Source organism: Gopherus flavomarginatus, chromosome 19 (genome assembly GCF_025201925.1).
Source record: "Gopherus flavomarginatus isolate rGopFla2 chromosome 19, rGopFla2.mat.asm, whole genome shotgun sequence".
NCBI lineage: Eukaryota > Metazoa > Chordata > Testudines > Testudinidae > Gopherus > Gopherus flavomarginatus.
Genome location: NC_066635.1, coordinates 6,888,218 through 6,901,566, shown reverse-complemented (window position 1 = coordinate 6,901,566; position 13,349 = coordinate 6,888,218). Strand labels below are relative to the sequence as shown.

The following is a 13,349-nucleotide window of genomic DNA, read 5'->3' as shown; positions in this document are numbered from 1 at the left end:
GTAATGATACCTTACAAACGACCTTTTGCATGAAGCATATTCCAGTTACATTAGCATATTTTCATAAAATCATATAAAGTGCAATGTCACACACTCCACCTCCAGCATCAGCAATAGCAGAGGCTGGTCATGGCAGCAGAGTCCTTTAACTTATTCCAGCACAGAAGCAAAAGCAAAGGCTGGCTTTTTATGCCTTTGCAGCTGTGCCTGTATTAACCGATGGGAGGTTTCCCTTGTTGCTTGGATGAGACCCTCCCTGCTCCATCTGTAAAAGATGCCGTCTCCCCAAACAATCCCTGCTCCTGGGACAAGAAAGGAACAGCGTTGCAGGAGGACTCTACCAAAACAAGGCACTCCACGCCACGCACTTCTCCCTCTGGGCAGAGGATGAGAGAACAAATGTGTGACAGGTGTGTGGCCATGTTACTGAAAGCACTACTGGAAGGCGCTCGTGCGACAGTGTAAAAACTTAGAACAGAATAGAACTCTGAATGGATGTTATTTCCGCGTTCACTGTGTGGCTCTGGAGGCAGGTTGTGCATAGCTGGCTCTGTACGTATGCCCTAACTTTGACTTATCCCTCTGAACTCCCAGCAATTATTTTGTGATTTATTTTTTTTCCCCCATGTGGTTGGTGGTGTCTGCCTAGCCCAGCTGCATCTGTCTGGGATGCTGTCTGCTCCCGAACGGTACACAGGGCAGGGTCTTGGATAGTGAGTCGATAAGAGATGTCTAAGGAAAAACTTTGCACCACAGGAAGTGGTGTTGGTGATTCCGTAGATGATGCTCTTCCTTCTGAGTCCGTACTTGTCTCTGTCCCAGTCATGATGCTGAGAGAACCATCCGTCATTGTGAAATGGTAGCACGCTTCTTTTAAAAGACTAGACTGTTGATCATTGTGTCCTAGCCAAATTTGTATTTGGTGTTTATATTTTGCTTACCAAAAAAGTCTCTTGTAGCTTCAGTTGGACAGGGTATTCTTCTCTTTCTGCCCTGAAGGGAAGTGTTGTAGTCTGCTGTTAAATGGTGGATATGTTCTGCTCCAGAGGTGGATGCATTTCAGTAGTGAGTGAGGTCTTCATGGTGCAGATGATATATACAAGGTCTGGTTGTAGGCCTCTAATTTAAGGCATCCAGTTCATTATTTTGAGTGTTCATATTGGTACTTTAGCTGTGAAAATACTGATGTGAGCACCCAGATGTGAAACGGGATGTGCTAATTAAGATACCGATTTTTCTAGAACCTGATTCCCACTGCCCCACCACCCTGCAAAGCCTCATGGGATCCTTGGCAATCATAGCCATTACTCAGTGGTCTTAAGACATGGAACATGTTAGGGCTAGCGTCTGAAGTGATGTGATCATAGAGGCAGAAATAAGGTTGCACTAACCATAGTTCTGCATGCTTTCTAGACATGGTGGAATGTTGTGACTGCAGCTGTTTAAAATGTTACATACCATCAATTGTCCTTGTTTTTCTTGTGCATTCCCTTGGCCATGGATAGTTCTGCAGTGGTGTGTGTGTTTGTGTTTAGAATTCCTTATGTGAACTGTCATTAACCTTCTCTTTGATTTGCCTTTGCAGTTTGCTGGTAGGTGGAATGGGGCAGTCATGAATGGTGATGCCCTTTGCCAAGAGTCTTCCTCCCAGCTTCCCGACTGGAGGGAATTCTGTGAGCTCCACGCCCAGGCTGCTGCGGTGGATTTTGCTCAGAAATTCTGCCAGTTCCTGAAGGAGAACCCCCATTACGATACCCCGGGGGCTGAAACCTCCTTCTCCCATCACTTTGCTGCCAATTTCTTGGACATCTTCAGCTTGGAGGTCAGCAGGGTGTTTGTGTCCGACTCCCCAACCAAGTACAACATAGTGCCCTTTGTGGGACTACAGAACTGCCACATGCCTTACGGCCGAGACATCCTCCAGAGGAAAGAGGAGACCTCCACAGAATCCCTGGACAGCATGGACAACCCCGTGAACTCCAGCCGATATCTGAGCCAGTCCCAGCAGGCTCAGGCCCATAAAGTTTCTTCCTACGGCCACTCTCGGAGTTCAGAGGACGTCTCTGTCCATGCTACTTCCAAGCCGAAATTCAAGAAAGGTTTCTCCTTGAGGAATATGAGTCTGTGCGTGGTGGATGGCATGAAGGAGATGTGGCACAGGAAGTCCTCTCCGGAGCCAGGCGTGGAGGCCACGCAGGGTGGCAGGAGGTCAGAGAGAGAGCACTGTCCCTCTGCGAACAAGGAACACAATGACACAAGGGAGAGATGGACTCAAAAGCTACGGCTGTCAAAAGTCCAGTCTTCCAAGGTGGAACTGGTGGATATTCAGAGGGAGGGCACCCTCCGCTACATGGTGGCGGATGACACGAACTGTGTGGGTAGCTCTCAGTGGCAGAAGTGTCGGCTGATGCTCAGGAAGGCTGTGAAAATGGAGGGGGAGAGGTTCCTGCTGGAGTTTTATGTGCCTCCAAAGGTAGGTCTTGTAGGTTCTTCATGGTTGAGCTTCCTATCTATATTGACATGCTTGGCCGCAGGCTGCAGAGTTTATAGATGTGACGCTCCTCGCCCCGAGAGGCCATAGATCCCGGCTGACACGTCTTCGGGCTGCGCTTCATCAGAGCTCCAGACAGCTGTGGCAGTTTTACAGCTCTCTGATAGGCTGGTGTGCTGCTGCCTGGTGATGGGTGTTGCTCCTCTGTTGTTTCAGATGGTCTATTTTAATCCTCCACCTCCTGGTCTTAATCCACTCTACGAGTATAAAGCATAATTCAGTGGTTTTGCTTATTTTGTCTGTGCCAAGCTCTCCACCAAGTTTCTGCCAAACAATGTTACTGTCTGCTCAGACTTCCTGATGCCCAACGCTCCTAGTTAATTATCTATCTTACAGGTCTTTGAGCTGGATTTGAATAGGGATTGGAGGGGTTTTTTTTTACCACCACCAGTGTGCCTCACCTCAGAACTAGAAGATCCACCTCCTAGGGGTGAAAGAGGAATTTAGTATCCCCAAGCATAGAACCGGAAGGGACCTTGAGAGGTCATCTAGTCCAGTCCCCTGAACTCAAGGTAGGACTAAATATTATCTAGACCATCCCTGACAGGTGTTTGTCCAACCTGCTCTTAAAAATCTCCAATGATGGAGATTCCACAACCTCCCTGGGCAATTTATTCCAGTGCTTAACCACCCTGACAGTTAGGAAGTTTTTCCTAATGTCAATCCATTCAGTCGCTGGCCTCTTGGTTAATACTGAAAGCAAAGGGGCCAATGGAGGCAGGCACAGCTACTGAGGCTGTCAACGAGCCTTGTATGATAGTGACGCTTCCCAAATCCGTCACAGAGGAAGGATTGCCTAGTAGTTAGAGTTCTAGCCTGGAAGTTGGATGACCTGGCCCCAGTTCCCTGTTCTGTCACCAACTTCCTTACGAGTTCCCCTTCTCAAGCCATCCAGTCCCTCAGGGACTCAAATGGTTCATGTTTGAGCGCTACTTTGTCTGGATTTTAGGGACAAGGTCTGATTTCAAATAGCAAGAAGCACTGAAGGCATCCCTCTGCACCCGCCTAGCGACCATGTCTTGGGATTCATGTAATACACATGATTTGTACCCCAATCAGCCACGCTCAGAGCTTGGCTTTTGTTTTGCCTCATGTAGACGGGGATCAAACTGGTAATCGTGTTGCAAGGGTGTAACATGACTCTGTGACATGGATTGGTTCCCGTCTACACGGGGACGAGCAAGCTGAGTTATTCCTGGTTGGCCAGGGTATTATCCTGCGAGTAATACAATGCAGTATTTTTTTTCTGGTGGTGATGAGCCCGGACACGTCATCTTGTGCTGTTGTGATTGTTGCCATCTTGGCTGACACTAGCGATTGAGCCAGGGATGTCCAGAGCTAAAAGCATGAGCTGTTATCGCTTGAGCTAAAGAGCCAGTGCTACAGGCTGAGGTGTAACAGCCTCGTATCCTCTGTGGATCAGGCACCGAGAGGGCCCTGTAACTTGCACTTTTATAGGAACAAAGCGTGCGTGACTCTCTCTAGCTTTCTATCCTTTTGCTATTTCTTCTCTCCTATCAGTCATGTGGGCAGTCTGCGATGAGTCAGCCGGGTGTTTGGGTGAACTCAGATCCCAGTGATTACCTGGCAGGCAGGGCGGCTCCAGGGTTTTTACCCCCCCCCCCCCAAGCAGCAAAAAGAAAAGGGAAAAAAAAAGCCATAATTGCGATCTGCAGCTCTATCGCCGCTGCTTCAATCTTCAGCGGCAATTCGGTGGCTGGTCCTCCACTGCGAGAGGGAGTGAGGGACCTGCCGACGACAACCTGGATGTGCTGCCCCTCACCATTGGCTGCCCCAAGCACCTGCTTGTTGGGCTGGTGCCTGGAGCTGGCCCTGCTGGCAGGAGACTGAAGCCAGGAGCTCTCCCAATACACCAGTGAACTTCTTTCTAGTAGCCGTTAACCTGCAACGTACAGGAACCTCCTCTAACCCTTCATTTCTGCTGGGGAAACTGGAGCCTAGGCTGGATCTCCATATCTCCCTACTCGTTAGCTGCGAGGCTAACGAGGCTCTGTCAGGTGCTACAGAGCTGCACTGACCTTTCACCAACTGGATGTCAGGGATGTAAAAATAGCTTGTGATGAGCCTGACCAGTCTTGAGTTCTCTCGGCCCATTAGCATTGTCACACACACTTCAGACGTGCACAGTACAGAGCCTGGACTAGCCCTGCCCACCTCCAGATAGGAAGGCAACTTGTGAACCCTGCACCCATGTTTTTGACAGGTTCAGTTTCTCTGTAGCTCTAGGTAACTGTAACGGGGGATAAAGAACTCCAGCCATGCCCCCTTTCCTGCCCGTCCTGCCCTCAGGATGGTACATTCCACCTAGAGATGGGCTAAATTCAGAACCTCAATTCCTGACCCTTTTCTAATTTAATCAAAATTGAACCTCTGCTCGTGCATAGGAAATAGCATTGAGACCACTGTGAGGGAGTGAAAAGAGGAGTGTAGAATGGAGTAGCTGCTTCGGCCTTTTCTGTAGCTTCTCCACTGTGATCCTTTGAGGTATGCTCAGACATCTTTATCTGAGAAATGTGGTGGCTTAGATTGAATGGAACTCAGTCCAAACCTTCCCTAGTTTTGCCTAATCAAGCCCAGCTTCCTTGGCCAATTGTCAGTGACATCATCCTGAAGAGAGAGAGTTTCACCGCATGGCCAGTAGCTGCCTTGGCCACTGGAGCCTTGTAAGGATCCCACAGGTCAGGCAGGTAGTGATAAGGTAGTAGGTGGCACTCTTTCCTCCTTCACCCCTGATCAGTGCTGAATCAATACCCCAGTACAGCTTTAAGAGACTGCTGCTGGACGCGCTCTCTTTCAAGTGAGAAGCAGAGCCAAGATCCTAAACACTTTTGATTATTAAAGATTCCAGGGCACTTTGCAGCCATCATTATGCTGCCTCCAATGTCCTAGGCAAATCCAACTTTCTATTCTGCTTACCTAAACTGCAGGGGAGTTTTCAGCTGGAAAAGTGTTATTCACTCCTTTTCCAAAAGTGTTCCTGTGCACTGTTAAACAGCTGCCGTGTTTCATCCCAGCACTGGCCGCATTCAGAGGTGGATGAAGTGGTTCTTGTGTATAGTTTGTGGAGCAGTGGGTAAGACTGTAAAGTGCTGTCGCAACCTGTGGGATGAATGGAGCTAAAGAAATGTAAGGGGATTATCATCTTTCAGCCTGAATCTCTCTCTGGCATTTAGGCTTGCTGCTATGCAGACACCCTCCCCCCCCAATAACATTTCAATGAGAGAAAGAAGAAAGACTTCAGTGTCTTTGCCAGGAGCATTCTAGCCCATATAGTAAATATTGTTCCTGTTTCCTCTTTCGTAGCACACCTTCCCAAATGATCTTCTCAGTTACTTACCTTCCTGAACATTTATTTATTTATCTATTTCTTCCCTGCACTTTTTCCTTCCATAGGGTCCTAAAGAAAGCTTCAGAAAAAGAGGAGCCAACTACTGTAGATTCATTATGCAATTTAATATCTGCCTATCTGCACATCCCTCTTTACCATCAAGTATCTGAGCATCTCACAAACATATGGCAGAGAATTATTATCCCAACTTTAGAGTTGGGGACATGGAGAGACTGAATGATCCCCATTATGGAATGGACCCATATGGTCCCCATCATTACAGTACCTGGGTCCCTCACTGTCTTTAATGTGTGTACCCTCACAGCACCCCTGTAAGGCAGGGAAGTGCAATTATCCTCTATTGTACAGATGAGAAACTGAGGCATGAGGGAGGCTAAGTGACCTGCCCAGGGTCACACAAGGAGACCATGGAAGATCAGGGAATTGACCCTGGGTCTCTCAAGTCTCAGGCTAGTGCCACGGCTGCTGGACCATCCTTCCTGCTGAGATTAAAAAAAAATCATACACTGTTCTTACCTGTGGAGACACATTAATTTTACTTGGCATGCACATTGCACTTTTTCTCTTAAAAGCTCTGTGGAAACATTAACTAATGCTTCCAGGTAGATACCTTTTGCAGATGAGGTAGTTATTACTAATTAAATTTTAGGTTATGAAATGTAGATAAGTTACTTTTGTGCCATTTATGTTGTTGTTTTTTTGTATTTCATTCATCTTCCACAGTGGAACTGAACTAATCACGTTCACAAGTCATTTCACAGTTTGGGCCTCCTACGCTTAGTCCCTGATCCAAAGCCTGTCAAAGTCAATGGGAATCGCCCACTGATCTGAAATAGACTGCAAATCAGGTCCTTACTCTTGTACTTGGACTTACACCTTGGCAGAGGAATGTTTACATTCAATACAAACTGTGTGTGTGTGTGTGTGTGTGTGTGTGTGTGTGTGAGAGAGAGAGAGAGAGAAATATACACCCTTTAGGAAGATATTTGAGTCAAATACAAACTGTTCCTCACAGTGTATTAACCTGAAATTGAGCTGGAGGAAAAACACTCATGTACATAATAGATCGGAACACATGAAAAATCCATTAGGGTGAAACCATTTATAGTGTCTGAATTCTGGGTGTCATCAAACAAGTGAAATATCTGGTTTCTATTTACTGACTTCTAACCTTTCTAATGTCCCCTAGAGAACTGGAGATCGAATTAGAGGGTTTGTTGTTTGTTTATTTATTTAATTAATTTTAACTGCATTACCCGCCCCCCCAGCTCCCTTCCCCCTGCCCCAGAGTCTCTTTCCGCACTAGCAGTTAGGGCATGAAAGATGCACAGCTGGCACTGGCCCAGCTGGGAGCCCTGCTTGTGAGTCTATGCGCAGATTGATATGACCATAGTTTTAGCTGGAGCAGTAACTGCTGTTAAACAATATTACAACTAGTAATAGGTATTTCTTCAGGTTTGTTTTTATCTCCCTTTTGAAAGAATCAGTGTTAAAAGGACCTCTTTTAAGTGCTTTTTAGGAAAACAGTCTTGTCTTTTATTGTTATCGTTACAACCTCCTGAAATCTTTCGCTTAAATACCTTTCCCTAACGATAGCTATCTTCTTCATTTGGCAAATGTTCCTGTATTTCCACTCCCAACTCACCCTTTGAGAGGCGCTGATGCGTTAACCTCGCTTTCTTGTACAGTTGTGGGAAGAGACTTTAAAATTTTGCTCCTGAGCGTGCACAAGAGCACACTACTTTGTTTTTGTGTGGGTCCTACAAAAATAGGGGCTAATTGGGTTTTCATTTGAAAAAGAAAGAAAGAAAAAGCAAAACCCCTCTCTAGTGGATGTTGTACTTTCTAACAATATTTTAATATATTTTCCCAAAGCAACAGTGATTGAAAACATGAAGGGAAATTAAATATGGTGCTTGAAGTACCTGGCAGCAGCCCCTCTTACCCCTTGGTGTTATACTAGCAGTATGGATGGTATTCAAAGTACAAAAACCTCCCTTGCCTGCCCCCATTTATTTCTGTGATGAGTCTCTGAGCAAGCCCTAAAACCACCGCCCAAGCACAGGGCCTGATCCTGCAAGCGCTTAAGCAGGGAGTAACTTTACTTATCTGGGGAGTCCCATTGACTTCTGTGGGACTACTCACATGTGCCAGTGTTTTGCAGGGCTGGGAACTCGGTGAAGACTCCCTCTGTTGGTTCTTTTGGGTGCCGTTCCTGAGAAGAGTCAGAGCAAGTCTCGTCTTCCTTCTACCCCTCAGAGCTGCTGTCATATTTTCTTCCCTTTAAACATCTGCTTCCTCTTTTCTGATCTGCCTCTGGTTAAAAATAAAAAAACCAGCCCAGCAGCTTCTGCAAATTCATTGCTTCAGACTAAGCATTAGAGGAACCACTGAGCTTTGTACCATCCTTTGTGGGCGCTCAGCACTTCTAAAGATCAGAGTCCTTCATTCATTTTGAGTCTTGCAGTGAAAGTAACTTGGTCAGAAACTCCCAGGCCCAGCCAAATGAAATCGTAGGGGAAAGGAAAGGCAACTCTTAGTTCCTGTTTCACAGCAACACTGATTTACAAATGAGAACGGAACCCTTTATTAATAGTCTGTGGCATTATGCACATCATGATGCTGTTTCTATTATTGAGGAGTCTGGAGGCACTTGGGATAACTTATAGGTTTTCTGATGATTACATTGCCTTTCTATTCCTTCTCTAGAAGCTTGCTTTGAATTCAAGTGCACAGCTTCCGGGAAGATTAGCTAGTTAGTCTGTCTGTCTGTCTAGTTAAGAGAAACTCTCATTTCCAAATCCCTATGTGTGATAATTCTAGGGGGGCCAATTTACTAGAAATCTGGGGATTGTTGATGAAGTGTGCTACTTGACAAGCTTTTACTACTAATCATGTTGCATTTGTATAGTACCTTTTTATTCCGAAGAGTTGTATACATTTAGGGCCCAATTCTGCAAACATTTGCTACCAGTTATGTTTACTAGTGGTGTACATCCATTGATTTCAGGGGTGTAAGTACTATGCTCAGTAGCAAGTGTTTGCACAGTTTGCACAGGCTCACTCCTGTACCTCTGGGGCACTGGGAGCTTTGAAATAGACTTCAATGGAAGCAGGACTGAATTGTCTTCAGCATATAGCACTGCGGAAATTCAGCCACCTCTAGGATGGAGGGCAACAACCAACCTTTATACATCTGTGAGGGGAAGGGAAATATTTAGGAGATGGAGGTAACTGAGGCACAGTCAAGTCCCTTGTTCAAGGCCGGACAGCGCATTACTGGGAGAGCTGGGAATAGAATGCAGGATTCCTGACAGTATTGTCTGCTCCTAACCATTCTACATGTTCCCTCTCCCTATTAAAAAAGGAGGCACCACAAATCTGGAGCTGAGATACACAGCAGCTTATTATTTATCTTGCCCTACAGTGTGCAAAGTGCTTAGCCTGCATCAGGTTGTATGTCTGTTACCGGGGCTGCAATGGTGCATAGAGACCATCCTATTGCCCAAAGAGAGCGGCATTTATGCCTCTGAAATTGCTTGTTTTTGCCTGTTGGGCAAGACAGGAGGGTGAGGACAGGAGAAGGTTCACTTTGAAAGTGTCTTCCAGTGCTTAGTAAAGAGCCTTCATCACGGAGTTCTTTACAGACATAGGAAACCAGGGCTGCCCGGAGGGGGGTTCAAGTGGGGCAATTGGCCCCGGACCCCACAGGGGTCCCCCAGAAAATGGCCCGGCCCTGCCTTGGCCTTCCCCCATCCCCCAGCACCTCAGCACACCGCATCCAAGAGCAGCCCTGAACAGAGCTAAAGCGGTCTGGCTCAGGTGGGGCCTGCGCTCCGCCCCACTCAGAGCTGTGTGGTAAGGGGGCGAGGCTGCAAGCTCCCAGGCCCTGCTGGAGCCTCGCCGCTGCAGCACTGCCCAGGGCGGCTCCTGGGTGCGGCACAGTGAGGATCCAGGAGATGGGGAGGCAGCGGTAAGCAGCATGGTAGGGGGCTGGGGGGGGGGCTGGATAAGGAGCAGGGAGTCCTGGGGACAGGGAGGGGGCAGAGATTCTGGGGGGGTGCGGTCAGGGGTCGGGGAACGGGGATTGGATTGTGGGCATTCCGGGGCTCTGTCAGGACTTAGGGGTCGGGGCAGTCAGAGGATGGAACAGGGGTGGGTGGGGAGGGGGTCTTGGGTGGGCAGTGAGGGGACAAGGAGCAGGTTGGGTCGAGGATTCTGAATGGGGCAGTTGGGGGGCAGGAAGTGGATGGGGGGCAGGGCCAGGCTGTTTGGGGAGGCACAGCCTTCCCTACCCTAAAGCTCATTCAGCAGTCTGAGGCTTGCAGACAGCGGTTATCTTTTCCATGGGGGAGGGATCACATGAGAAGAGCAATATCCTACACCACCTACCTCCTTTCCAACCCTACCAAGGGAAACCCCCCTCCCCTGCATTCCCCGAGGCTCCAGACAGGTTAATTCAGTGGTTCTCAAACTTCTGTACTGGTGACCCCTTTCACATAGCAGACCTCTGAGTGTGACACCCCCTTATAAATTAGAAACACTTTTTTATATATTTAACACTATTATAAATGCTGGAGGCAAAGTGGGTTTTGAGGTGGAGGCTGACAGCTTGCGACCCCCAGTAATAACCTTGTGCCCCCTGAGGGGTCCCAACCCCCAGTTTGAGAACCCCCGGGTTCATTTAATATTAGCACCGTGTCCATTCACATGTATGTGCTATTTTGAACATTTCAGTTTTCACAACATAGGCTCATCCCAGATTCTGGAACAAGCTCAAATGCTCAGAATCTTAGCAGCAGATTCCCACTGATGCTGCTGCCAGTTCAGCTCTTCCAGGGGGTGCCCTGGGGCTGGAGCCTCTTGTTGGGGTGAATCAGGGTAACTCAGTTGACTGCAGTGGAGCTACGTCAGTTTACAGCAGTGGAGGATCTCGACCTTAGTGCAGATGAGGCTCTGGCACACTGTGTTGAAAAGCTGGAAGCTACCAGATCTGCATCCCCACTAAAGCTCTTACTGATGCAGCTGAGCTGATGGCAACCCCAGTGGCAAATTTTTTGTCAAAATTCCCTACAATAGACAAAGCAGATGTGTCTTCACTTACCTATTGAAATGCCTCTCTCTTTTCTAGATAAACTGTCATATCCCCCATCCAGCTGCCCTTTCCTGGCTCTGACTCCCCATGTGTTTTGTGCATGCTAAATATTTCCTTGATCAGATAGCATTATTTCTTCCCAGCGCATCTTAATAAAGAGAGAGAGAGAGATTAGAAAAACAGAGAGACATTAATGTAGTCAACAGAGCTGGAATGTCAGCAGGTGCTGAAATAAGCTAGCGGGTTGGCAGTAAAATACGTTAACTCTCCTATCTTCCACTGGGGTGTCTCTTGGCTTAATTAAAAGATCTTGAAGTTATCAGGCACATGAGGGAAATCATTTTTTTTTTTAATAACTGCACAGACTGGGGAGGGAGCTTGCCTTGCTGTGAGCTGGGCTTTATCGTCCATTGGGAGAACTTCTATTATACAGGCACTGTTCATTCCTTTTATTTCTTCCAGGCTTCGAAACCTAAGGTCAGCATCCCACTCTCAGCCATCATTGAGGTCCGGACGACCATGCCTTTGGAGATGCCGGACAAAGACAACACCTTTGTGCTGAAGGTAAGGCTGCTTGGTTAATATGGCACCCTGGATGCCTTGAGACTGTACTGAACCCACCAAAGCTCTGGGCTTCTCTTCTCCACTCCCCAGCAGCCAGTGACTGCACAGATCTGCTGCCTGTGCCCTTCCCTCCTGTCACATGGTGAGGTGACTGAGGGAGGAAGGGCACTTTGCGTCCTTGGCGTGTATCCTCTTCCCTGCAGAAGGCTGGCACCAATCAGCTGTGCACCACGCCACTGCCAGTTCTTTGCCTGAAGATCCTCTAGTGCTTTAATCCACCCCTGAATGTAGCGTACACGTATAATATTAACATTCAACTGCCCTGTTGCATTTGTCTTGCCGTTCCTCCTCCACAGCCATCTTTATGGAGTGTGGAAGGGGCAGATGAACTGATAACAGTGCTGGACTATGGAGACTCTTAAGGTATGTCTGCACAGCACACTAACCCCTTGCCTATGGGGCTTGGGTCCACACCTGAGTGTTCACGCTTCATTGTAAACCTAGGTTTACACTGGCTGGCTCCGGGTCTCCCAGCCATGCTAACACTTCCATGCTACACTGTGCAGACCTTCTGACTTGGGTCTGCGGCTTGAGCTGCGTCCACACTGCAAAATGGCAGGGCTTGGACCAAAGTCACAGCAGGACTCGAGCTCTGACCCACTCCCTATCCCTCCCTTTCCCTCCCCGCTACCAGGATCAGAGGACCTGGGCGCTGAGTGCTTGCTGACCCAAGTCAAGCCGATTTGTGTGTAGACAGAAGCAGGCCTTGGGCTCAAACCTGGGTCAGAGTCCAGGCTTAGTGTGCAGTGTAGACATACCCTTAAACACAGTGGCCCCAAGCAGTCACTAGTGATGTCTGTCCCTGAGGCAAACCCTGCCCCTCTGTGCCAACCCAGGGCTTGGTAGCCTTCTCCAGCACCGCATGGGAGCTAACTGGTGGCGTTACTTAGTGAGTGCAGTGAGGTCATGAGGCTTGGTGCATGGGTGTTTTTCAATGAAAGGTACTCCAGAGAGACAAGGTGGTGATGGTGTTGAATCTCTGTCCCAAGGGCCCAGGCTCCAAATCAGGTCCAAATTCCACTCTGTTTGGCCGGGGGAGGTCTGATGTACTGCCAGACTCCTTAGGGCTGTCCTAAAATGACTATAACAATGGCATGTATGTATGATACACTCTCTGGCTTCTAGAGCAAATCTGCTCAGTTTACAAGGAAAATGATGTATTTCCCCTATGCACATCTTCTCACCCTGGGATCTGCCAGTTAAGCTGGGCTCTTTCTGCCTTATCTGAAAGTTCCCAGCCTGCTGTTTTGATCACTGTAACAATAGCTGTTTCTAGCAACAAAGATTCTGTGGCCAGAATCTGGGTAACAATTCTGTTGCTGATGCATGAATCAGAATAGAATCCTGCTTACTGCCTCTGAGCTGTGAGGATTTTGCAGAGCTAAGAGAATTAATATTTTACAGTGAAGACTGGAGACTAAATATGTAACTGATCTGTCGTAGTGCCATTTTTGCACAGTTACTTTTCTGTGTTGGACCACACTTTACAATTCCCCAACAATTAACTAAGTGCTCCCCTTGTATCGGCTCCTATACTTCTCTTCCCGCGCTAGCTGATAGGTGCACTTGGATGATCATGTAGGGTTTTCCATTCTTTTAGCCCCCTATAGGCAAACAGCCATTGCTTGCTCGTTGTTTTAATCAGCAGTAAAACTCTGCAGATGGAGACTTGGGAGCCCTGAATTTTACTCCTGGCTCGGGAACTGTGA

At 47.8% G+C, this 13,349-nt stretch overlaps 1 protein-coding gene across 3 annotated transcripts in view; it reads left to right on the top strand.

The window, feature by feature from the left end:
* Nucleotides 1-13,349, top strand: part of SH2B2 (SH2B adaptor protein 2) — a 71,547-nt gene that overhangs the window by 34,576 nt on the left and 23,622 nt on the right. For all 3 annotated transcript variants that reach the window (XM_050929105.1, XM_050929103.1, XM_050929102.1), the window contains exons 2-3: nucleotides 1,586-2,473; nucleotides 11,479-11,580. In XM_050929105.1, the coding sequence (XP_050785062.1) occupies nucleotides 1,613-2,473; nucleotides 11,479-11,580 (963 nt within the window). In that variant the 5' untranslated portion in view covers nucleotides 1,586-1,612. The remainder of the gene's footprint in view (nucleotides 1-1,585; nucleotides 2,474-11,478; nucleotides 11,581-13,349) is intronic.